Raw genomic sequence first — 26,576 nt, 5'->3', positions numbered from 1 at the left:
GTGCTTGACTGTCTCAACTTCTTGGCAACTTGTGACATGGGTGACCAGCTCTCTCCTTGAGGGGTGATCTCGCGGCCCCTCCCTTGACCTCCTAGACACCCTTCCATTGACCCGTCTGTCCTTTTTCCTCCTCTTTGTGCCCAGTGCTTCCTCTTCCTGGAAGCCCAGGATCTGGTGTTCATGGGTCACCATAGGCTTCTTCCTCCCTCCACCTCCCTCCTCCGACGTTTTAGTTACCCATTCATCTGTCAAAGGACATTTGGGTGTTTCTGATTCTGAGTACCGTGAATAATGCTGCTGTGAACATTGGCGTACAAACACCTGTTTGAGTTCCTGCTTTCAATTCTCTTTAGTATATATCCCCAGAGTGGAATTTTGAGTTTATATGGCAATTCTGCTTTTAATTTTTTGAGGAACCTCTGTACTGTTTTCCATTTTCCATTCTCATCAGTTAAGGTAAAGGTTGCAGTTTCTCCACAACCTCACAATACCTGTTATTTTCTGGGTCAGTTTGTTTCACAAACTGGTATTCTAATGGGTGTGAAGAAGAATCTCAAGGTAATTTTGTGGTTCCCTAATGGTTGGTGACCTTGGGCATCTTTTCAAATACTTGTTAGCCATTTGTATAGTTTTAGACCTCAACTTTTAGACTTGAGGTCTTTCTTACATTTTGGAGAAGACACAGTGAAACATGACTTGCCATCCCGCGTGGCAAACAAGCGGGACAGCCACGGACTCATGTAACTGAAGTAGCCTGGCCATTGCAGCTGGTCAAGGAGGCTTTCCTGAGGCAGTAGGACACAAAGAGGTGAGGGAACAGCGCCTTGGGTAGATGATCAGCCGTGTGGGAGGGAGCATGTCAGCCTGCCAGCCGGGGTCACTGATAGATCATATATTTGTGTTTCTAATTGCTTTACTGTATTAACTCCTCTTGTCCTGATGACACGTCTATGCCACATTCTGTTTTCATCCTCATTTTAGATGAAGAAATAAGGGCACACGGAGATTGGGCAATTTGTCTAAAGTCATACAGCCTAATTACTCATGGAAGTAGATGTGAAGCCAGGCAGTTTGGCTCTAGGACTTGTGCTTTTATTTTTTTCCTGTTTGTTTTGTTCTGTTAATTTTTTTTAAAGATTTTATTTATTTATTTGACACAGACAGAGAGAGATCACAAGTAGGTAGAGAGGCAGAGAAAGAGGGGAAGCAGGCTCCCCGCTGAGCAGAGAGCCTGATGCAGGGCTCGATTCCAGGACCCTGAGACCATGACCTGAGCCGAAGGCAGACATTTAACTGACTAACCCACCCAGGTGCTGCTAGAACTTGTGCTTTTCACTGCTGCACTGCATGTAACCCCCCTACCCTTGCCCCTAACAGTGCAGGCCCTAACATTGCTTAAGGGTGTGGTTGTCCTGTCTCATTTACTCATCTACTCCTGATCAATTTTGGCTCATTTCTAACTTTGGGGCTGTTCTAGATGTCAATGATGAAGAGTGGCTCTTTTTCTCCAAAGTTACAGGTTTTTTTCAGCTTCTGAATATTTAGTAGCAGAAATGGCTACTAACCATGAACAGTAAACAAACAGAAAACAAAACCCAAACCCACCAAAACGCAAGTGGGTTTTGAATGATATTGAAGAATATCATTAAAGACCCTGATTTGCTCTCTGTGCTGACTTCTAATCTTTTGTATGTTACCTTATAATCATAAAGTAGCTGCTAGACTGCCAGGCATCACAGCTGCATTCTTGGTAGTAAAAAAGATGGGTCTTTTCTTCAGTAGTCTCTATCTGCTTATCCAGAATAAAATTATTCTCAAATGTTCTTCAATATACTTTCCCCTTCTATCTTATATTAGGAACTGGGTAGGATTGTCAAATAAGATATAGGGTGCCTAGTTAAATTTGAATTTCAGGTAAACACCACAGAATTCCTTTTTTTTTTTTTTTTTTTTAAGAGTTTATTTATTTATTTGAAAGACAGAGATCACAAGTAGGCTGAGAGGCAGGCAGAGGGTAAGAGGGAAGCAGAGAGCCTGACGTGGGGTTCAATCCCGGGACCCTGGGATCATGACGTGAGCCGAAGGCAGAGGCTTTAACCCACTGAGCCACCCAGGTGCCCTTACACCACAGAATTTTTAAAATATAAGTAACGTTATATGGGACATACTTAACAGAAAAGGTTATATATTGCTTATTTGAAATTCAGATTTACCTGGGTGTTCCTTATTTTTATTTGCTAAATCTGGCCACCCTGGAACTTGGTCTACTTGCAAGAGGGGCTGGCAAGCAATGTCTGGATTTCTGGCTTTGGTAATCCAAGATGGGCAAGAGAGAAGGAGAATGGAAAGCTTTTAGGTCATTTGCTGTACTGCACAGAGAATATGTTTATGTAATGTCAGAAAATCTACAAAGTTCAAAGCAGAATCAAACTATATTTTAATTTTAGAGTTGTTTTACTTTCTTTTGAAAGGGGGGAAGGTATAGATGGTTATGAACAAAATGCCTGCCATGGGCCAAGTATTTTTTTTTCTTTTTTGTGTCCCTCCTTGTTCCATGAAGGGGATTGAGAGGGTTGACAGAACATCAACAGAAAAGGCAAAAATAAATACTTCAGGGAGTGAAACATGAGCTCAACAAATTACATAAGACCCTGAGTTGTGCATATTTTATTGTTCACACAAAGTGGGTTGTAAATCTGACTCGCCTGAGTCCTCACAGGGATGAAAACATGCTTCAGTCTCCATAAAATCACAGCCACCCTCCATGCTCAAGAGAGGCACAATTCCTCCTGCATGGAGACTCGAGAAGCTTCTCCAGAGCATCCTCAGTGAAATAGCTGTGAGTGCTAGGGGACTGGGTGTGCAGCTGCTGCCCCAGGACCCTTTGACATGAGCCTGTGCCTTAATACGAAGTTCAGTGGAGCCAAAATGGTGCAGTCTAATTCTATATCTCTGGGGCGCTAGATCAATTCGAGTAGAAGTTCAACAATCTGGGGACAGTGAGAGAGGCCTGCAGAACTGATGTGCCTAAAAATTGTCCCTGAACGCTGGACATTTTAGACAAGATTCCCCGCCAGTGAGTTTGAGGTCAGAACCCCCAGCGAATACCTGGAGGTCAAATTGATCGAGTGGTGGGACGCCTGGGTGGCTCAGTTGGTTAAGCAGCTGCCTTCGGCTCAGGTCATGATCCCAGCGTCCTGGGATCGAGTCCCACATCGGGCTCCTTGCTCCGCAGGGAGCCTGCTTCTCCCTCTGACTCTGCCTTCCACTCTGTCTGCCTGTGCTCGATCTTGCTCGCTTTCTCTCTGACAAATAAATAAATAAAATCTTTAAAAAAAAAAAAATTTGATCGAGTGGTCCAGATTCGAATGCTTTTCAGAGCCAGCCAGGTGGAGGGGTTAAGGGCTTCCTAAGAAAGTGTAAGAGCCTGTACAAGGTGCAGAGCTTCATTCCAAGGTAGTTGCCTCAAATATAAAACGGACCATTTCACAACCACAGGGCGAGAAGAGACTTTCTGGCCAGAAAAGAGTCTGGATGGTTGAGGAGGAGCAGCATGGAAGGAGCAACTCCTTGGCAGGAGCAACGTGCTCCAAAATGGCACACATTTCCTCCTGAGTCGTGGAACACTCTCTGGAGGGCCCCACAGATGCAATGCAAGGCATTCATTTCCGAGGAGCCAGAGAACATAAATAGAAGTAGTGTATCCATGGTATTAAACCTAATAGAGGGGTAATTAAGAAGAAAACCCATCTTGAAAAATCTCCATAGAGGGGGGACAATGAAGAAAGGGACTCCATTTCCAGATCCTCACCTCGTGTGACTGGTTCCCTTTCTCCATTGTTCTCCTAGCTCACAGAAGAGTGTCCCTCTCACCCCAAGTCCTGCCTAGTGTCTGTCCTGGGAAGTCAAACCTGGGGTGTAGGAACATTTAGAAAAACTGGTGTGGGCATTGAAAAAGTGAACAATGACAAGGATCTTGAGCAAGTCCTTTCATAGGTATGAGGAGGATTCTTCACTGCCAACAAAATGGAAGGGGGTATGACAGTATTGTCAGCTTGATTAAAACTTATTTATTTATTTACTTATTGAGAGAAAGATTTTCCACTGTAAATTACTCTTTCTTACCACCTTTCCATACTGTCCTCTTTGGAAGGAAGTCACCATGCTCAGTCATGATTCACCTCCTTGAGGATTAGGGTTTCTACAGAATTCACCTGGAATAATTCTTCTCCCTCATTTATTTGTTTATTTATTTTTTTACATCAGTATGGATTCATGGATATTTATTCCATACTTTGCTTTATAAAACAATAGGACTTTATTTTACTTTTGTCATGGGTAGATTTTCAAAACTGTCAAGCTGTTTTCCAGTGGGACAACGTGCTGCCCATTCTGACCAGTGATTGTATGAGTGATCCAGTGTCTCCACGCTCCCGTCAGCATTCGGGGTTGTCACATGTTTTTCTTAGAGTTTAACCATTCTGGTAGCTATGTGCGGTGATCTTGTCGTGGCTTGGATTTGCATTTCCTTCATGTCTAACACTGTTCAGCATCTTTTCTTGGGCTTATTTGCCATTTGGGTATCCTCTTGGGTGAATTATTTTTCCCATGTCCTTGCCTATTGTCTAACTGGATTTTGGTTTGAGGGTTTGTGGGGTAGGGTTTTAGTTTTGATTTTTTTTTTTTTTTTTTACTATTGAGTTTTGAGAGTTTTGTATGTGGTGTCGACGCTGGTCCTTTGTCAGATTTGTGGTTTGAAAATATTTTCTCTCGCAAAACACACACACACAAAAAAAAAAAAAAGAAAGAAAAAAGAAAATATTTTCTCTCAGTCTAAAGCTGGTCATGTCATCTCTTAACTTTTTTTTAAAGATTTTATTTATCTACTCAACAGAGAGAGAAATCACAAGTAGGCAGAGAGGCAGGCAGAGAGAGGGGAAGCAGGCTCCCTGCTGAATGGAGAGCCCAATTCGGGGCTTAATCCCAGGACCCTAAGATCATGATCTGAGCCGAAGACTGAGACTCAACCCACTGAGTCACCCAGGTGCCCCTTGACAGAATTTTTTGAAGAGAAAAAAAAAAAGTTTTAGATGAAGTCCAATTTATTAATTTATACTTTTATGGATCAGACTGTTGGTATCAAATCTAACAAGTCTTTGTCTTGCCTCGCCCTAGGTCCTAAAGATATCCTCCTATATTTTTTCCTAGAAGTTTTATAGTTTTATAGTTTTAGAATTTACATATGAGTCTGTGATCCATTTTGAATTCATTGTTTATGAGATGTGAGACTTTGGCTGAGGTCTTTTTAAAATTTTTATTTATTTATTTTGCCTGTGGATGTCCGGTTACTTCACCATAATTTGTTGGAAAGGCTTTTTTTTCCTTTGGACTGCTTATGCAACCCTGTCAAACTGTCAGTCGTTTTCTGTACGTGATACCTGTTTTGTATCCTGCTCAGAAAGGTCATCCCCATCTCAACAGTAAAAATTAATTAATCCATATTCTCTTATATTTTTTATATCAAAATTTTTGCTCTTTCTGAAAGTTATTTTTTTGTAGGAAAGAAATAATGATCTAGATTTCTTTTACTTCCCAAAAGTTTACCTCACTCTCCTGGTTTAGTCTCCACTCTCCTTGTACTCCCACCAATTTGAAACTTCACTTTTATCATAAATTCCCAAAAATATTTGTCGCTATTCCTAGGCTCTTCCTTCAGCTCCAGTGGCTTGTCTGTTTCTTTTCTACTTCTAAATTATTTAATCTATTTTGATTATTGTTATTTGGTACCTGGTAGAGCCAGTTCCGTCTACTTTTCCTTTTTCTCTCCTGGACAGTCTCACGTGAATTTTCCTTAGGAAATTCACTGGCAAGTTCAAGTTACCTATCCCCCAAATATTCATTTCCTCTTTAGTGTTGGGAAGATGGGGGTGGAAAAGCTACCGGCTAGCCTCAGACTACACTTCCCAGCACCCCTTTCTCTAAGATGTGGGCATGTGACGAGTTCTCGCCAACGGGATGTGAGGGAAATAGTACGGGTCTTGCTGACCTTGACATGGCTGAGAAGTGGGTCTCCTTTCTACCTTTCCTGTTCTCCTTTTCTGACCACCTTGAAAGCTAAAAATGTATTCTCCTGGGGACACAGGATGGAAGCCACTGGTCTGTGACTCATTGCAGACATGGCCCCCTGCTGAACACTCAGGGGTGATAACAACAGCAACAACACATAATTTAACGTGTTTAGCCACTGAAATGAAAGGTTTATATGTCACAGCAGCTAGTGTTACATATTTCATATCGCCTTACCGAGTTCTCCCAAACTCCTGTTGTCTTACTTAGGATGGCATTAAATTAATAACTCAAAGAGAATTAATATCATTACAATATGGAACAGGATGTCTTTCTATATCATGAGGCCCTCTTTTATGGCCATGGGTAGAATTTTAAAACATCTTTTATACCATCCAAAATTTCTACAGTACTACATAGAGATCTATATACAGAAGCTGAAAACTTTTTTTTAAGGGCCAGATAGTTAATATTTTTTACTTTGTGGGTCAAGAGAGTATTACAGAGGTCCTTAGTAACCACTTAAAATATAAAAACTTCTTAGCTTTTAGTCAATAAAATAACGGGCAACCAGCCAGGACTAGCCTATAGGCTATAGGATGCCAGCCAGCCTCAAGTGTATATCATCATTTAAAATAACTACTTACTTAAGTAGTCTTCTGTTAATGTACATTTATATGGCTTCCATATTGATTTGCTGTGATAGATACTGTGGCAGTCAACAATATGTGTAAATCCTTTCATAATTATCTATTTACCCCCAAAGGGTAAATTCCTAGAAATAGAATTGATAGCTTGGAACATATGATATTTTACTTGGTGATTTCTATTGTCAAAATATTCTCATTTATATTTACATTCTCATCAATTATGTACTAGAGAGGCTGTTTTACCATGTACTTATCAACACTGGGTGTTATCAAACTTCTAATTTGTCAGTCCAATAAGTGGAAAAAAATGATATCTCACTGATATACTTACTATGACCGTCTTTTCATATGTTGTTGTGAATTTGTTACTTACACATTCTTTGTTTGTGGTTTTTGCCCATTTTTCTCTGTGATTTTTTTCACACTGATTTGTAAGAACTCTTTACATAGTAGGGAGAGGAACACTTGATAATTATGTGCAATATTTTCCCCCAGTTTTTCATTTTTCTTATTCCTGGTAATCGTTTTTCCTTTCTGTTTTAGAAGCCCCATATTTGATCTGGTTAGGTTGATAGACCCTTTTACTATATATTAAAATGTGTCTAGTATGTATGCCATGCCTCTCCCCTTTTATGATTGTGAAAGCATTTGCCTGTGCTTTATTTATTGCTTTTTTATGATCTTTCTTTTACATTTTAACTGTGGGTTTATTTAGAATCTGTTTTCAGATACAAAATGAAGCAGAGATTCAAACTTTATTTATTTATTTTTTGAATAAGGCTAGCCAGTTTTCCTAATACTATCTAAACATCTTTAATCCATGATTTTGAACCCCAGTATAAATTTCCATGTGTAAGTTGAACCTAAAAGGACTCATTAAAAAAAAAACAAAACAAAAAAAACAACCTCACAAGGTAACAAGGAACTGAGTATTTTGAGTCTAACAATTTATTCATTCCAGGCCTTAAGTGAAAAATTCTGTGAAAAACAAGGTATGCTTTATCTTTAACTGGAAGTTTTAACAGATAACAATCTGCGTATCAAAAATAAAATTCTTATTATTTGAGTTGATAGGATTGTTTTTGTTTCCCCTGAGCAGAAGGACACAGTTATTGGGAACTGAGAAATGTTAACTCTATCAGTGCTTTGCATTTGTACTTTCTCTGTATGTACGTGTGACCATGATTACAGACAAAATAATTTGCATAATGAATCACAAAACCTAAAGAGTTAAAAAAAAAAAGATACTCAGATGACATTTCACCAAGTTTAAAGAATAAAAAAGGCACCAACTCAGATGCAGTCTTGGCTGAATTCCAGCGGCACAGGTGTGCAGCCCTGAGCACAGCCCTTCCCCTCGGTGGGCCTCAGCTCTCTCTTCTGTAAAATGGGCTAATAATTAGAGCATCTGCCTCACACTGTTATTGGTGGGACTCGAGGAAGAAGGCAGGAATCTGCTGTGCCTGGGATTAACCATTGCTATCCAAGGGCTCTCACACCTGTGGTCTTAACTTAAACTCCCTCCCCATCTCACTCGGATACCTCTGATTTCTGGTTTTTTATTGAGCAAGGCAGTGCCTGACTGCAGAGTACACTTAGCTGAGTCCTTGACCTTGGCTTTCTTCCTGTGCACCCCTACCCCAGTACTCCCGGGGTCCTGTGCCCATTACAGTCCAGCACCACTTGACTTCCATTCTCTCCCCAGCTCAGAAATTCCTGGCCGTGGACGCAACCCTGTAGCTCCAACCAGAGGTCACCATGTCCTTTGAGCCCTCTTCATTGGGCTGCTGGCTGGGGTCCCACTTGGTCCCACCACCTTTCCCTTTCCCTTGAGGATACTTAACTCACACTGAGGTATTTGCATTCCTAGAGAGGATGATTGGGAATGGAAATGTTTGCTATTACTTGTCAGAATTTCTGGCATTGTGACAGAGAGCACAGGGTGTCTGACGGTCCAGGGGCCGGTCATCATGGTGGCAGTCATAAACACCAGGTCATTCTTCTGAAGGTGACTTTTGCTCTCACGTTTTGCCTTATGTAACAGTTATTTATGTGTCTGACACATCTCCCTGATTTGACTGTAGAGTTCATGAGAGATTACCTCTTAATCACCTTTACTCTGGGTGGAAAGGTGGCCACCCTGTGACTAAGGAGTTGCCCTGCACCCCGCCCCCCACCAGCAATTGTCTGTGGTCTTGAAACACAAAGGAAAGCTTTGCTTGCTCAGATGTCAGGCTTCTGAAATGAAAGCTATGGAGTAAAAGAGAGTGTGTTCAGCAGATTCTGTTTTTCTTTCCTTTCTCCCAGCTCAAACAGGGCTGAGGAAGGAAAAAGACCTGAAAAGGCCAGGGAAAGTCCAGCTATAGCTGGTTTCGGGGGTGAGGGGGGTTGCAGGGGGCATAATAAAGATATCACCCCCCCTTGTTCTCCGGGTTCACTCCCTTTTCCTCTGTGTGCTTCCCATTCTCTTTGGGCTCATCCCTCCCAGTGGCAAAGAGGGCTGTTGGTGGCTTCTGGTGTCTTACCACCACCCCAGCCCAGCCCAGCAACTCTGAAGAAAGAGCATGTCGTATTCCCAAAAATATCCACAAAAAATCCCCAGAATTTCATGTTCATGGTCACATGGACCATAAACTCATCCCTGAGCCAGTCAAGATGGCCTGGGGGTTGGAGTGTCTGCTTGGCTGGACCCAGGTCAATGTCCAGCCCTTGAAGGGGTGGGGAGGACAGGCTGGGAAGCCGAATGATTGGGGGAGGCTGCCAGCTCTACCCAGATTGTGTAAACCAAGAGCCAGTAGAAGATCTGTGTTTTCCCCCAGGGAAATCAAGAGGCTGTCACCCAAAGAAAGAGGAATTAGCTCTTAAGCAGGCACTAGTGCTGGATATCCATTACAGGGACAGAGCAGGTGAGACAGAGAAAGACAGAGATGAGAAGGAAGGCAACAACTGACACAGAGGAAAAAGGGAACTTCTATACTTTTAAGGAAAAAGTTTCTTTTTTTTTTTTTTTTTTTGGTTAACAATCAAGAAAGCACTATTACATCCCTATCGACAGTAGCGTTGTTCACAATAACCCTAAGGTGGAAACAGTTCATCCGTGGATGAATTAGGATAAACAAAATGTGACCTATCCATACAATGGGATATGAAACAGTCTTTAAAAGGAAGGAGCTTCTGACACCAGCTGCAACATGGATGCACCTCAAGGACATCATGCTAAGTGAGCTAAGTCAGACATAAAAAGGCAGACACTGTAGGATTCCACTTCTGTGAGGTACCTGGGGTAGTCCCATTCATAGAGACAGAAGGGAGAATGCCGGTTGTCAGGGAGCAGAGAGGATGGAGAGTTACTGTTTAATGGGTAAAGAGCTGGTCTGAGAAGATGAAAAAATCCCAAAGATGGCCAGTCATGATGGCCACACAGTAATGCAAATGCACTGAATACCACTGAAATGTACACTTGCAGATGGTTAAAATGGTAAATTTTCAATGCTAAAGACAAGCCTCAGACTAGGAGAAAATATTGCCACACATAAAATTGAAAAAGAACTTATATCCAGAGTATTCCCGAAACTCAATAATAAGAAAATGAAGAACCAAAATTTTAAAATATGGGCTCTCAAGATTCGAACAGGCATTTCAGCAAAGAAGACATGCTGGTGGTATTAGGCTCATGAGAAAAGAAAATGTTCAACAAAATGAGTCATAATTGGTTCAAAATAGAATGTCTAAATTCCGAGACTGGTCATTCCCACTGTTGGTGAGAATAAGGAGGCACCAGAAGGCTCAGACACTGTAGGTGGGAAAATACATCCATTCTGGAAAACAGTGTGGCCGTTTCTTAAAAGTTAAATTCACACCCACCATTCTGCACTTAGTAGTCCCTCAAGAGAAATGAAAGCACACGTCACCAAAAGACTTGTGACAGAAATGTTCGTTAGCAGCTTTATTGGCAGCATCTCAAAGCTGGGACCAAGTCCATCCTCAGGTAAGTGGGTAAGAGGTTGCAGTATAATCATACAGAGGACTTTGTACATGCTGGATATGTGAAAAATCTAACATAGATACAGCCAGGGAAGAAAGCCAGATAAAATAGAGCACATACTGGTTGATTTCACTTATGGAAAATTCTGGAAAACTCGGACTCATTTTTTTTTTTCTCTTGGACCCATTTATAGAGGCAGAAAATGGATTCGTGATTGCCTACAGACAAGAACAGGGTCACAAGGGAACTGTTGGGGATGATACATATGTTTTTATGATGATGGTCTCATGGTGGATACATACATCAAAACAACTGTTTACTTTAAATGTGTGTAATTTAGGGGCGCCTGGGTGGCTCAGTGGGTTAAAGCCTCTGCCTTCGGCTCACGTCATGATCCCAGGGTCCTGGGATCGAGCCCCACATGGGGCTCTCTGCTCACCAGGGAGCCTGCTTCTTCCTCTCTCTCTGTGCCTGCCTCTCTGCCTACTTGTGATCTTTCTCTGTCAAATAAATAAATAAAATCTTTTAAAAAAATGTATAATTTAATTTATGTAATACATTTAAATGTGTATAATTTATTGTCTATAAATTACTATACTTTAGTAAAGCTGTGTAAGAAATAGTTTTTATTTTTTATTTTTTTTTTAAAGATTTTATTTATTTATCAGAGACAGAGAGGGGGAGAGAGCGAACACAGGCAGACAGAATGGCAGGCAGAGGCAGAGGGAGAAGCAGGCTCCCTGCTGAGCAAGGAGCCCGATGTGGGACTCGATCCCAGGACGCTGGGATCATGACCTGAGCCGAAGGCAGCTGCTTAACCAACTGAGCCACCCAGGCGTCCCAAGAAATAGTTTTTAAAAATCCAAAACATACTTCTGGTTTTTGTTTTGAGATAGCTTACTTCTTTTTAAAAAAGATCTCATTTCTTTATTTGATATAGAATGGTCAAGAGAGAGCACAAACCAGAGAGGGAGAGGGAGAAGCAAGCTCCCCACTGAGCAGGGAGTCTGAGGTGGGGCTTGATCCCAGGACCCTAAAATGAGGACCCTGAGCTGAAGGCGGATGCTTAAACAACAGAACCACCCGGGCACCCTGAGATAATTTACCTCTTGTAGAGATGAAAAGTGTAGGCTCTCCAGTTAGCAAACTGATTCTGAGCGCAGTTACTTACAACCTTCAGTGAGTTGAAGTTCAAAGACCAAAGTTCAGGTCTTTGAACTTTGGTTTCCTCATCCACCAAATGAGGACAGTCCCGGCCTCACAAGATTGCCGTGAAGAGTGAGGAGTTAGCGGGGTCATGTTTGCGAAGTGCTCCCTATAACGTCTGGGATAGGGCTCGCTGACCCCTAACCTTTGTTGTCATTGAGAACAATTTCAATGACTGGAATAATAAAGGGCATCATGAAGCCTTCTGATCTTTTTTTTTTTTTTTTTTTTTTGAAAAGCAATTTCTAAATGGGCATATTTTTATATTTTATAGGCATAAAATGTGACAGCTCATGACCAAGAGATTGAATTCCGTGCTATCTTCTAGGGACCACAGATTGACCTGCAGATTTCCTCCTGGTTTTGTCCAGAAGGTAACTTCCTAAACACTAACGGGTTTTGTTTTTAACTTTTTGTTGAGGTGGCATATACGCACAGAAAAGCACACATACTATAACAGCTCAGTGAATTTCCTAAGGGGAGCTCATCCTATTGGTAGCATCCAGATCAAGAGACAGAAGGTGGCAGCACTCTGGAAATCTCCATGTGTCTTGTCCTTTGCTTATTTTTGAACTTCACATTGTATGACGTGTGCTCTTTTGGGTCTGGTTTCTTCCACTTTGTGACACTCATCTAATTGTTAGCTGGCCCACATGATTTACATTTTTCATAAGACTTCCTTACTCCCTTTACAAACAATTATCATCTCTTTGTTCAGACTTGAAGGATGAGTAAGATTTTGCCAGATTTAGGGAGCAGTTGTGGGTAAAGGAAACAGACCATCCAAAGGCTTGAGGGTGTATAGAATTATGGAATGTTCTGGACCCTGAAAGGTGACATGCGTTCTGGAGCAGGTATTTCCTACTTAGTTCAGCTGTTTTCACGACTGTGATCCTTTAGGGAATCCCCAGAATTTTCTACAATAAACAAAGATGAAATCAATATTCCTGTACATATACCCCTACGTACTAGAGCTTTTCTTTTATAGGATCGACTTTCAAATATGAGGCTTGCTGGGTCTGTGAACTTAAATATTTGATAAATATTACAAGATTGTGTTACAAACTATGGTAGCCATTCATATCTCCACCAGCAATGCAAGAGCTGGCCTATTGTCCCGGCTGTCAGCTTTGGGTGTTAATCAGTTTTTTAAAATTCCTATTCTTTTGCTTTCAGTTGAATTGGTTTTTTTCTGGATATTAGAGAGATTGAATATCTTTTCATGTTTGCTGGTCATTTGACTTTCCTTTCTAATAGAGATATTTAATTTGGAGAATAGACAAAAGGATAACAGTAGAAGCAAAAAAAGACAAGATCGTGCGTGTGGGTTAAGCTCAAGGTCCCAGTTCACAGGAGGTCCTTAGTAAATGGTGGCCCTTACTCGACCATTTTAATTATTGTTGGGCATAAACAGATGGTGACAAATGAATGCTTACCAACGAGACTTCATAGGGTGCTTAGTTTGATGCCCTCCTGCTGTAAAAGGCTCTAAATAACCAACATGTCCGATGTCTGGTTACCAGTAACTCAAAAGACATCAATGTCTGGGGGCACCTGGGTGGCTCAGTCATTTAAGACTCAACTCTTGGTTTTCACTCAGGTCATGATCTCAGGGTCATGGGAGCCAGCCCCGAGTCAGGCTCCCTGCTTCCTGGGGAGGCTGCTTCTCCCTCTCTGTCCCCCTGTTTGCTCCCTCTCTCTCAAATAAATAAATAAAATCTTTTAAAAAGACAATAATATTTGAACTTGACACTGTCAGGGAGAAAACAGGGTGCTGGTGGCTACTATAAGAAAAGAACAGGCTCAGGTTCAAACAAAACCCACCGCTCAGCAGAGAGAAAGGGCACAGACTAGGCTCCTTTCCAACAAGTATGTTGCCCTAAGCTCCAAATAACTGTACGCTGAAAACAGCAGCTCGTTGATTTTGATAGAAAAAAAGCCACTGCTTCAAAGAGGCTGAGAGGTTCTGCTCTAAGTTGCATTGACTGCCCGTGACAGGATGAGCCTGAATTGTCAAGCATCTGCATTAAAAATAGCAGCTTGGGGGCACCTGCGTGGCTCAGTGGGTTAAGCCTCTGCCTTCGGCTCTGGTCATTATCTCAGGGTCCTGGGATCGAGCCCCGCATTGAGCTCTCTGCTCAACGGGGAGCCTGCTTCCCCCTCTCTGCCTGCGTCTCTGCCTACATGTAATCTCTGTCTGTCAAATAAATAAATAAAATCTTTAAAAAAAAAATAGTGGCTGGTTTCAAGAAGAAATCATTAAGTTGAAAGCCTTGTTTGGTCAGGATTTTGGGAGGGAGTGTATCAGTTGAAAACGTTCTCTGCTACCAGTGATAGGAAACTCAACTCCCAGTTCTCAGAACAGGACATTTTATTTCAGAGGCTCCCAGACTTTCTTGGTTTATGCCATTCCTGGGCCGAAGGGAAGACCTAGTAGTCCTATTTATTAAATGAACAGGTCCCCAAAACGCAGTATAAGTATTCATGTCCAAACAACTTAGTAGCCTTTTGAAAAAAATAATACGCATATATTGAAAGGAAAAACATTTTACTTATATTTTTATTTCATTCTCAAATGACTGTAAATAACTCGGTTGAATTGAGTTCATAAATAACTTCCATTCTTACATACTGCAGGTGGGATGTGTGTCCCTTTAGGCACTGCCCAGTGCCCTTGAAATCAGATTGGACATACCACCTATCTTTCCTCTTCCACATTGATTTTTATGTGGTACTTACTTTTTACTACGGCAAAAAACCATAAAACCAGCTTTGCAAAGACATGATGTTATTGGAAGGAATGTAGGGCCATTTAATATTACAACTTTGAACAACCTTGAGCTAGTCATTCATGTGCTGTCTGACAGATATTGAGCATCCTTATATTTCCTTTGAAATTTTATAATACCCTGTAGTCCCTCTGTGAGTTCAGTGCAGCTCTCTGGGGTGCCCTGGTACACAGTCTGGGAAGTACAGGTTTATTTAACAAGAAAGCCAGAAGTAGTTGATCTTGGGATTAGTCTGGGGGCTTGGTGATACCATCAAAGATCTGCCCTTCTGGTAAGTTGTACCTCATGGTCTCAAGACAGCTGCCATGGTGCCAGCATCACATTCTTGCACCACAGAGCAGCTATCAAAATGAGAAAGGAAAGAAGGACAGTGCAACAGGATAAAATAGACCTGCTTTTATACTCCATCTGGACCTGGTGGTGGATGGCAGACAGGTGCCTCAGTTGCAGAGACTTCTTGAACTAAGCAGGAATCAAATTGAGAGGCCTTGGTCAAGTCAACCAGACCTGGGATTGGAAGACTGAAAAGTTGGTTGCCTGATCTGAGATTTGAATGTGGAGTAGAAGCTGGCCCACAGGGCAAAACAGGACTCCAAATAGGGGGAACAGCATACACAGGGAGGGGTACAGGCACCTGGCTCGTTCTGACACATTATTTAGGGCTCATGTGGCAGGAGACGAGCCAGGGGTAAGACTTGATGTAGGAAATATGTTAGGGTTCGAAGCCAGTGGCCAAGAAAGAATTCTTGAGATGTCTTTGGTGCAAAAAGGTGGTTTTATTAAAGCACAAGGACAGGGGCACGCCTGGGTGGCTCAGTGGGTTAAAGCCTCTGCCTTTGGCTCAGGTCATGATCCCAGAGTCCTGGGATTGAGTCCCGGACCGGACTCTCTGCTCAGCAGGCACGAGGACAGGACCTGTGGGCAGAAAGAGCAGCACTGGGGTCCTGAGGAATGACCCATTATATACTTTCAAGTTGGTAGGGGGTTAGGGATAGTGCAAGTCTCCCAGGTATTCTGGAAACAAGGTTTCCAGGATCCTGAGGGGGCTAGCTCTGGTTGGGAAAATGTCATTTATTACTGTTTAACAAAAACTCCATCATGAGACCCTTCAGATTTGTATCAGAGGGTCATATGCTTGGGAGATGATTGCCAGCATGTATCTTGGGCGGTAGAGATAAAGGAAGTTTCCAAAGGAATTTTTGTATGTTAAAATAGACTCACAGGTCCATGGGGGTTGGACTAAGATTGCCTTTTGCCCTCAGCAATCAACATCGAGGCTGCTGAGCCCCTAGAGGAATGTCACTCTGCCTGTTTTGAGGACTTGTCAGTGGGCTGTAGGTAGTCAGCAAATTTAATAATTTCTCTTCTGCCTTTGTTTCCCACATCAGGACTCACAGCCTCTGAGGCTGGCTCTGGGGGTTTGGTTTTGTCCTGGAAGCCACAGGAAGGGCCGAAAGCTTTCAGTGCAGGGAAGGACATGATGAGGCGGACAGTCTGGGGAGCCCCACAACAGTCACTGTCACGGGGCAAAAATCTCCAGGGCTCACCGAACACCTTTCTTTTTCCTCCTGCGCACATGGTTAGACTACATTTCGCAGACTCTTTTGTGGTCAGGTGAAGTCATAGGCCTGAGTTCTAGTCAATCCAATATCCATGAAAGTACTATTTGCCACTTTAGGCCTAGCTCATAAAAGCGTCCAGCAGAAGCCTCTCTACCTCTTCCCTTTCCCCCATCTGCTGGCTGGTGACCTAGATGGTGGTTCCCCATGGTGGCAGTGGCTTAGATCTCTAAGTCACCATGTCATAAAGGGCCTGCTATGAACTATTCTGTCAACAGGGAATCAATATGCATTATGTGAAGCCATCAAAACACTGGGCTCTTTGTTGCATGGACGAGCCTGCTCTGACGAAAAGGTACTCCGACAAAACGTAATAATAGGGATTATTGATGGGGCACCTGCTCTGAATTGGGCGCTGTGCTCGGGGCACGGTCTCATTTAATATACACATCTACCTTGTGGGGTTGGGGAGCACCATTAACCCACTTTTCAAGAAGAAAAGTTTTTTTTCTTCTTGAAAAGGCTGAAGGAGAAGCCAGCAAGCAAAGGCAGAGAGGGCTGAGCCCCCCACCTGGACCCACGTGCCCAACTGTGGCCTTCTGGCTCCCAGTACAAGAGGAACAGATTAAAATGGGTGAACCTAGGGGTCCAGATGAGGGGTTAGAGCAGGCCCAGCTGGGAGTTCCCACCTCCTGCGGTGACTGTAAATGTTAAGCGATGGACTGCATGGTGGGGGGGCCGGTGTGGGGCCTAGACCCTGGCAGCTGTGTCATGACCATTTGATTTTTTTTTTTTTTTTTTTTTCAAGAGACTAAGCAAGAACTGATGGAGGCCTGGGTGAAACCAGGAGAGAAATGTTCTCGCAGCAGCTCTTGGCAGGACTGGGACAAAGCATGAAGAAGATGGGGGAAGCTGAAGGTTGGACTGTTGTCTCGTGTTGCCGTTTGCAGGGACACAGGAGGAAGGGTCGAAGAGACATCACGTACGGTGGGCTGTGGGTGCAGAGGAGGGAACTACCCGAGATGTGCAGATATTCAAAAGAGGGGCTACATTCTGGAGCCTCCAGCTGAAAAGAGCTTTCAGCAAACTGTCATGCCCTTGATGAGTCTTCTCTGTCCTGAAAGAGATACTTTTTATCTACACAACCTTGGGCAATTTTTCGACTTCTCCTTGCCTTGATTTTATCATCTGAAGATAGGGATGAGAAATCACAAGGTTGTTGTGAATAGATGCGGGGGGCTTAGCACAGTGTGCAGTCAATAGATAGTAGACATTTCCATTATGTTCTTTTATCGCTGACCTGTTTCTCCGCACATCCCTATCTGTACAGAAGGGCACTGAGTTAATACTTAGGAGCACTGAAAGAATCTTTGCCTGTTTTAGTCATAGCCACCTTTCCAGTTAGCTCTTAGAACTAGTTCTAATATTTAATATTTATTTAATATTTAAATATTTATTGAGTGATGCATAAAGAAACCCATCTCTCTCCTTTCCTGCCACTGCCCCTGCCCCATTCCTCCTCTGTCTCACCCTCCCTTGCTTCTTGCTTCCTTCTCTTTCTCTTCATCCGTCATCCATCTATCCATCTATTCATCTTAGAAAGGCAGTAGACTGCAGTGGCTCAACCCTCAAGGCTTTTTCCACCCCGAATTGTGGTAAAATACACACAACATAAAATTTACCATTTCAATCACTTTTAAGCATATAGTTCCGTGGCATTTACTATATTCATATTGTGCAATCATCCATCTCTAGAAATTTTTCATCTTCCCAAACTGCAACTCTGTACCCATTAAACAACTCCCCAATTCCTAACCCCTGGCAACCACCACGTACTTTCTAATCTCTATGAATCTTACTGCTCCAGGGACCTCATATGAGTGGAATCAGGCAGTATTTGTCCTTTGTGACTTAACCCACCCGTTTTGCAATCACAAAACCGATGTGACCCTGGGAAACATAACTTTCCTAAATTTCCACTTCCCCGTGTATAACAAGCTATAAAAATAGTACCACCTCACAGGGTTGCTGTGAGGTTTAAATGAGATACTACATAGGTAGAAAGCATGTAGAAATTGCTCAATAGATAGAAATATATAAACATAAATCTATATATTTTTTAAGATTTTATTTATTTATTTGCAGACGGAGATCACAAGTAGGCAGAGAGGCAGGCAGAGAGAGAGAAGCGGGCTCCCTGCTGAGCAGAGAGCCCAATGCAGGGCTCAATCCCAGGACAGTGGGATCATGACCTGAGCCGAAGGCAGAAGCTTTAATCTACTGAGCCACCCAGGCTCCCCCATAAATCTATATTCTTAATTAGTAGATGCTGTTATTGTGTTGCTCATGGGTCTGTCACTGTCATAAGCTCTTTTTTATGTTAACTCATTCAAACCACACACAATCCCATGCTGCTCATACTGCTACGCCGTCCACAGCAGAAATGTTTCACAACCACCTGGCAGCAGAATTGGGACTGCAGTCCAGGCACCTGTTTCCAAAGCCTGCAGGCTATGCTGTGGCACACGGTGTCGCCTCAGCTGCCTCTGACCATCAGGGGACGTCATCCGTCCACACGCTCAGTCCTGGATCAGGCTTTGAGGGTGAGTGAGTGTAGGGGTTGAGATATGAGGAGGTGTCTGAGGGAATCCGTGGAAAAAAATCACTGAAGACGATCTCGCCAGTGTACCCCATGCACAGCCCCAACCCACTGGGGTCGTCCTCCTGCCCACATGCTGGAGGACCCTGATGGTGACCACAGGGGGCTGGGGGGCACTGGGCCCTCCGTCACCTGCCAGGGATGGCCTGGAGTGCTCTCCAGGTGATGTGCCTTTTCCCCTCATTGGCAGAAACCTCAGCAATCCTTGACCATCCCTGGCCCTGCCCAGTTAAGATTAAAAAAAAAAAAAAATCCTCTAATCCTCTTCTGGGCCCCAGGGCCACCTCCCACAGTCCTTTATTGCTTTCTTGGCACCCTCGGGGAGCCTCTGCAGCCCTTTAAAAGAGACAGAGTCTGAAGCAAGATCAGCAGCCCGGTCCCAGAGATAAGAGTGTCCAGAAGAGCAGGTGCAGGCTTCCCAGGCAGCTCAGGCACGAGCAGGTTCCAGGTCACTTTGGCCCTGATGTCTGCAGAGGTGAGCCACTGCCGGCTGCTGCCCCTGCCACCTGGCCGTGCAAGAGGGTGCTGAGACTCGATTCAAGGCCGGGGTGCTGGGGGCTTCTTTTGGGGCGCTCTGCCCACCTGTGCCCACCCACTTTTTCCTACCACAGGCAGCTGTGTCTATGTGTGACCGTGCATTTGGCAGTGGCAAGGCGAAGGAGCTAAGCATGGGGGGCAGGTGTCGTGGGTCCTGGTACGAGCGGTTCCTGCAGCCCTGTCTGGCAGAACTGCTGGGCTCTGCCCTCTTCATCTTCATCGGCTGCCTGTCGGTCATCGAGAACGGGACAGACACAGGGCTGCTGCAGCCGGCCCTAGCGCATGGGCTGGCCCTGGGCCTCCTCATCGCCACCCTGGGGAATATCAGGTAAGACCAGCTCTAAGCCATCAGTCTGGGCTAATCTGGGCGGCCCCGGGGGTGGGGAGCAAGGCTATCGGCAGGGACCCTGGGCAGGAACCCGGGGTTCTAAGAGCACTGTAGATAGGAGTATGCAGTGGGGAGTCAGGCTGCCCGAGTTCGGATCCTATCTCTGCAGCCCGTGAACTCTGTGGCTTTGGGTAAGTCCCCCTCCAAACCCCAAGTAAGGGAAGAAGAGAGGGGTTTTTTTACATTATTTTTTCTCAAGCCCACACGAAGTCAATGCAGCCAAGGGCCAGTCACAGAACTCAGTGAATTCTCACAACAACCCCTTGAGGGTAGTTTCTATTACTATTCCCATTTTACTGGTGTAACTAGGAAAGGCCATGCGACTTGTCCAAGGCTCTGTGGTCAGTACGCGGCAGAGGTGGGAGGCAAGGCCCAGCGGGGCGGTGTGGGAATTACATGACAGAGAGAGCTTAGCCCACGCCAAGTGCTTGGCCACTGTGTGGTCGACATAGGGAAAGGGTTTTACTCCGGCCTGGGGACAATCAGAGTTTAGCCACTTGGGAGTTTTTTTTAAGGGGAGGCCAGGATACCTCTCTGTGTCCACGAATCTGGAGTTGGGGGTCTCATTCTGACTGGTGGTTGCATCTCCCAAGGGCTGGAGCTCTGAGTGAGTCTGGAAGGAGTAGAGGGCTGGTCACCCACCATGCTCTTCCTCTGGGCACCCTGGGGCCTGGCTGTAGGTCAGGAAGGGGGCTGCCCTCCCCTCCCCGGCCCTCACCCACATCCCTTGCCCCACCACCTGGCACCTCAGGGAAAATGGGTGGGATCTGGTGCCTGTTTTCCACTCAGGCAAGGTCCTGGACTCACTGCTGCACTGCAGGGCCAGCCTGGGGTGCCAGCTGGGCATTCTCTTGGGGGAGCCGGCCCAGACCTTGGTCTCAGGCTCCCTTCTGCTTTTGTGGGTGATAGTGGTGGACACTTCAATCCTGCGGTGTCCCTGGCAGCCACGCTGATCGGAGGCCTCAACCTGGTGATGCTCCTTCCCTACTGGATCTCCCAACTATGTGGGGGGCTGATTGGGGCCACCTTGGCCAAGGTGGGTGCTTCTCCGGGGGGCTGGGTTGGTGGAGTGTGGTGAGGGTGTGGGGAGTGGGAGGTGCCCAGCTCTTTTCCCATGGGATTTTCCTCCAGCGGGTTTGGGTGGGTCCTTTTCTCCCGGGAAGGGGCCCTTTGGTTCTCTCCAAACACACCCTGTTCTATTCATCTCTGGACATAGCCCTTCCCTGGACAGACCAGAAAGAATTGGGGGCATGAAGTTTCTCTTCCTGAGACCATTTCTGGCTTTGGACTGGCCTTGGATAATGTTTCTAGTGTATTTTCTTTCTTTCATTCATTCATTCATTCATTCATTCATTCATTCATTCATTCATTCTCCTGTTCATTCATTCTACAAATTGAGGGTTACTCTCCTTCAGAAACTCCTGGACTAACTTCTCTGACTGTTCTCCAGGCTGCATACCTTTAAACAGAGTTCCTCTACCTGTGATGGGAGATGGCATTCAGTTTATGTCTGGAACCTTCTCTTGCACCGGGACAGCCGGCTTCTCCTCCCCCCCACAGAAGATTCACAGCTGCAAACACAACTCCCCGGACGGACTCATTTCCTCTGTCCTTCCTGCTTCCCTGCCTCCTTCCCTTTTCTTTCTTCCTTCCCTGTTCCTGCTAAGTCTCCATCCAACTAGGGGCCCTTCAAAATGTAGCCCTTGTAGGCATGTGTTTTAGGGGGTGTGGGGTGTGGGGAGAAGGGCTTCCTGTCAGCCTGGCTGGGGTTTGGTCTGTAGCTCTAAGCACTGGCCCATTGCAAACTTTGGTCTCTAGTTCCAGTTTGCTATCTCCCTGCCCTGGTCTCGCCGTGTCTCCCTCTGAGACACCCCCCACCCCCACCCCTGTGTGCAGAATGGGGCCTGGACCTTCCCGCTCTGATCCTCCAGGGAGACCCATCTCCCAGGCCTCCCTCCGTCTGGGCCGCTTGCAAACTTGCCCCACACAATAGTGAGCAGTGCAGGGCAGAAGCTCTGGTCACTGAGCACACCCTTCCTGTGAAGCGGTTTGCACATCTTGTCTCGTTAAATCTCCCGGTGATGTCCCAGGAAGCTGCAGTCAGTTCTTAGAGGGCACCTGCTGCTGCTGCTGGGAGCTCTGATGATCAGTGCCCCCATTTTATGGGGGAGGAAACGCAGGCACCGGTTAGGCCCAAGTTCAGCCACACTGGTGAGCAGTGGAGTCCAGATCTAGGTCCAGGGTCCAAAAGCTTGCTTTGCCATCTTCCCGCTCCAAGGGCCAGGATGACCCCTGAGGCTCATTTCCTGTGAAGCTCATGGGGCTTTGGCATCAGGGTTCCCTCATCTCTTCCAAGGGGCCTGACGGGGGCACCGGCAGTGGGTTCATCTGGCCGGAGAGGTTTACAAAGTTTGCTGAGTAAGGCATTTTTGTATTCTTCTTCTCAAAGAAGTTCATCTAGTTACTTAAGCTTCGGGCCCATAATGCCTGCAGCTACTGCTGGGTGATCCCATTTTACAGATGAGCGAAAGGAAGCTCAGAGAAGTCCAGTGGCCCTCACTGGGCCACACAGTAAAAACTGCAGTGGATTGGACAGACCCCGTCACTGCTCTAAGGGTGGGGGGCATGCGCTTCGAGCCCCGTCCCCTCAGCTCCCAGCCTGCTCCCTGACCACACTGAGTCAGCTCCTGCTCTCCGCAGGCGGTGAGTCCTGAAGAGAGGTTCTGGAATGCATCTGGGGCAGCCTTTGTGACAGTCCAGGAGTCGGGGCAGGTGGTGGGGGCAGTGGTGGCAGAGTTCATCCTGACGACACTGCTGGCCCTGGCCGTATGCATGGGCGCCATCAACCAGAAGACACAGGGCCCTCTGGCTCCGTTCTCCATCGGCTTTGCCGTCACTGTGGACATCCTGGCAGGGTGAGTTATGGGCCAGCCTCTGGCCCTGGAGGAGGTCAGGTGTGCAGCGCTTACCTGAGGGTCACAGACTCGGTTACTAACAGGGGCCACGGAGGTGATGCAAACAAGAGGAAGTGGGCAGGCATTTGCAGACAACAGGGAGTGGTGAGGCCTGGCGTATTGAAGGAGACACCGTTGTTCACCTCTAGAAGTTGCTGTGAGGGAATGTGGGTCTCCGGTGACCCTTCCAACATCATTCCAGGGAAGTCGGAAGCCTGCCTTCTTATGTGAGCTTTTCCATTTTTCTGTAGCATCAGTACAACGTTTCTGTGGGCTGGCTTGTTCAGCCAATGGGCAGCCAGGCTTTTGCCTCGGACTCACACAGAGCTTCCACACCCTTTGACTCATTCAGGCATAGCCCCTCAGGGGGACCCACGAAGGGGCTGAGGAAACAAGCTTGGGTCAGGGATTACTTCTCCCAATTTATATATGAGGAGCTCAGAGAGGACACGTAGACAGTGGCAAATTAAGGGGCAGATGTGGGACAAGAGCCCAAATCTCCCGGTAAAGGGGACAAGGGAGCCCCTTCCTAATGTCCACCTGCTTCCTTCCTCTTGGACGCAGAACAGTCTAGCCTTTCCTGGCTCTGCCGCACACCCTCCTGCCATCCTTTGGTTCGGAGGCGGAATCTGGGGAACGGGGTGGGTTTGGGGGTGGCGGAATCTGGGGAACGGGGTGGGTTGGGGTGGGGGAGGAGGGCGCAAGGGTTGTGTAAAGCTCCAGCGGTGCTTTGCTGCCTCCTAGTGGCCACTGGTTCATTCTGAGCCAACTGACTCGCCCTTCTGACTCCCCGGCTGGGCGCGGATTGAACGGGGCAAGGACACAGACACCAGAACCGGAGAGGAGTTCCTGGAGAACAGCCCCACTTCTTGTAGGAGGCTCTGCGCCCCAAGCTTGTAGCATAACAAGGGTCTCAACTGGGTTAGCCAGATGAAACACTTGTACACGAATTACACATGAGTCACAGGTCATAAAGGCATGACTTCATTCACTCCTGGTGACAGCCTATGAGGTGGGTCCTTTTACCTCAACGGAAACACAGAGGGGTTCAGTAAAGGCCACACAGCTAGAAATAGCTGGGCTGGGTTTTGAATCCTGGTCAGCTTGACCCCAAAGTTCACATGGCTGACGGCTGCTTTTTCAACATTGTAAGGACCTAGATCCATCGTCTTTGCCTGTCATCTCTGAACACTCTCTGCTGGCTATAGTTCTAGAAGAGTGTGTGAGGAGTGACAGACAAGCTTTTCACTTCCTGGTGCTAACAGTCTCTTCACCTGTGCCTTCTTTGGGATCCCTCCAGAGCCCCACAATATGCTGGCTTCAAGAGGGTTCCTGGGTGCTCTGTGACGTAGGCCTATTTGTGGTAATGAACTTGATGTAAGTTGGGGCCTGGCTGGGATCCTGGTGACCGAGTGGCTGGGTGTTTGCAGGGGGGCCGTGTCTGGAGCCTGCATGAATCCTGCTCGTGCCTTTGGACCTGCCGTGGTGGCCAATCACTGGGACTTCCACTGGATCTACTGGTTGGGCCCGCTCCTGGCCAGTCTGCTCGTAGGAATGCTCATCAGGTAGGAGTGTGATCCTGGGTCACTAGCCCCTCTGATGGGCTCCTGGTGGTGATTCCCAGAGTGTCCAGGGCTAGAATCTCACTTGGGGTTAAAGAAGGGAAGAGGGAGGCTTCTTCAGAAGCAAAGATTTTGGCTCTGGGACTTTTGGTTGTAAGAGGCAGAAATCCCTCTCCACACAGTTTATGTCACAAGTGGGAATTGACTGGCTCACAGAACTGAAAAGTTCACAGGTGGCTCTGGCTTTAGGTGGGTGCTCAGGCCAGGTCTTTAGGCCTTGTTCTTTCCCAGGGCTCATGCTCTGAGAGGCTCTCCAGGAGAAGCTGAGATGCTCACCAGGAACTCTAGGCTTATATCCCAGCACTTAATGACTAGAACTTCGTTCTAGTTCCACTAGAACAAAGCCTCTAGCAAAAGTCCAGGGTCTGGTGTTCACTGGTTTGGACTGGCCCAGCTTGGGACATGTCCACCTCTGAATCCATCACTGGGGAGGGTCAGGCAGGCTTATTGGCTGTGTCTGGAGTCAGGACAAGATCAGCCTTCCCTGCACAAGCCTGTGCACCAAGAGAGGGGGAGGAGTGGTTCCTCACGGGGCTGTTGTACAACTCCAGGGAGCCCCATCCACAGAGAAAACCATGTACATGGTGCCTCCAAGAGCCTGCCTGCTAGTAGGTGCCGTTCACATGACCTACAGTGCAAACAGTGCTCCATAGCATCCTGTGTTGGGTAATGAGTTTGTTATTAGCAGAAGGATCATATCTACTTGACTGCTTCTCCCTGAACTCTCCTGTTGTGACCCTCCAAAGTCTGTAAGGGTCCTGTCATTTCTGCTCCAGGTCATGTGGGGACTAGGGTCTGGATCTGATACAAGCTGGACCTTCCTCCCACAGTCTGGGAGAGCACAGTTGCTGGGCTGGTGTAGGGTGTCTGCCATCGCTGCCCATCCTCAGTCCTGGCTAAGCCTGATAATTGTCTGTCTATTGCTTTCGGAGCGGCAGAGGTGAGAATCTTCAGGGAAAGAGCTGGAACACAGGAAGGAGATTCTCCCTTTCCCCAAGGGGAATTGACTATTGAGGCTGGAAAGGATAGCATCTCTCTGGAGAATTCTGGGCCTGGAGACCTTTGGCGAAGGGCTGGGTCTCTCCCCTCAGAGGACTGGAGACCTCACTGGGCCATTTTTCTGTAGGCTCTTCATTGGAGATGGGAAGACCCGCCTAATACTAAAGGGACGGTGACTCCAAGCTGGTGATGTTCCTGCGGCCCAGGTGGCCCCCGTGTTACAGACGGGCTACCTCCTGCATTTCCTGCTGGGACAGAAGCCCAGAGGAGCTGCCCACCTCCTTCCCCCTACGTGTGCCTGGCCTCCCAGATGACGCACTGCTGCCAAGTTCTGAGGATGCTCTACGTTCTCTGAATACATTTGTGCTCATCAGAGACCCCAGACTGGGGAGCGCATTACCAGCCCTGCCCAGCACCGCAAAACAGAGGGGTTTGAGGGGTTTTTCTTGATCGGGAAGCTCCCAGGAGCAGAAGAGCAGTTGGAAGATGTGGCTGTTTACGTATGAGTTCCTTTCTCCCTCCCCCTTTCTTTCTCCTTTTGCCTGGTCCCCAACACCTCTGTTACAGAAGGGCCTGCTGTGCACTGTTTCCTTGCTCCCTGAGCTGACAGTCTAGCTTTGCAATAAATAGTCCAGTATTTCCTTTGGTGTGGACTTGCTTTTTCATTTCAGAAATGAGCACTGCTGGAAAGAAAGCAGAAGTCTGGGTTGGGCCTTAGCCATCTAGAGTCTAGTTATCAGGGGGTCTGGCTTAGAGTCCACTCCCAAGGTAGGTACTTAGGATGCAGGCCACCCCAGAGCCCGTCTCTTACAGCCAGATCCCTCTTGGAGCTCTGCCAGGAACTCAGAGTCAGTCTCTGATAACAGGCTGTAGGGTCCCGCTGAAATGCCCAACACAGAGTCCAGGGTCTGGGTTAGTGCCCAGTACTACCTAGGACAGGGACCAGTCCACTCAGGGCACTCTGCTGGGGGTGAGGTGGAGATCGGGGCAGGCTAGAGCGGCAAGTTTCTCCTGAAGAAATCAATAATGTAGCATAACAGGTCTGGAGAGACAGTGGTCTTTGGATGAGCTAGGAGTATCATGAATAATAACAGGAAATAAAGAAGAAAATGCTCACTGGGGAAAATCGCCAGCAGGCTTTGAGGCTGCCTGCTGAGAAAGC

General features: G+C 46.3%; 1 protein-coding gene across 2 annotated transcripts; it reads left to right on the top strand.

Moving 5' to 3' along the window:
- Window positions 1-16,594: 16,594 nt before the first annotated feature.
- AQP8 (aquaporin 8) lies at window positions 16,595-26,055 on the top strand. Of its 2 annotated transcripts, XM_059155045.1 has the most exons (7): window positions 16,595-16,610; window positions 17,064-17,173; window positions 19,526-19,779; window positions 20,749-20,875; window positions 22,540-22,754; window positions 24,224-24,358; window positions 25,542-26,055. In XM_059155045.1, exons 3-7 carry the CDS (start codon window positions 19,538-19,540, stop codon window positions 25,588-25,590), a joined length of 768 nt encoding a protein of 255 aa, XP_059011028.1. In that variant the 5' UTR covers window positions 16,595-16,610; window positions 17,064-17,173; window positions 19,526-19,537; the 3' UTR covers window positions 25,591-26,055. The 2 variants fall into 2 exon arrangements, with proteins under 2 accessions (XP_059011028.1, XP_059011027.1); XM_059155044.1 differs by lacking the exons at window positions 16,595-16,610; window positions 17,064-17,173 and adding an exon at window positions 19,238-19,389.
- Window positions 26,056-26,576: the final 521 nt, after the last annotated feature.

The sequence above is a fragment of the Mustela lutreola genome, chromosome 17, assembly GCF_030435805.1.
Source record: "Mustela lutreola isolate mMusLut2 chromosome 17, mMusLut2.pri, whole genome shotgun sequence".
NCBI lineage: Eukaryota > Metazoa > Chordata > Mammalia > Carnivora > Mustelidae > Mustela > Mustela lutreola.
This window is presented reverse-complemented; position numbering and strand designations above follow the sequence as displayed.

What these genes read in the sequence shown, in the direction of transcription:
- AQP8 (XM_059155044.1), top strand. An exon ending in GCCACCCTGGGGAATATCAG is followed by an intron (nt 19,780 to 20,748) that starts GTAAGACCAGCT and finishes TGTGGGTGATAG; the next exon opens with TGGTGGACACTTCAATCCTG. An exon ending in TTGGGGCCACCTTGGCCAAG is followed by an intron (nt 20,876 to 22,539) that starts GTGGGTGCTTCT and finishes TGCTCTCCGCAG; the next exon opens with GCGGTGAGTCCTGAAGAGAG.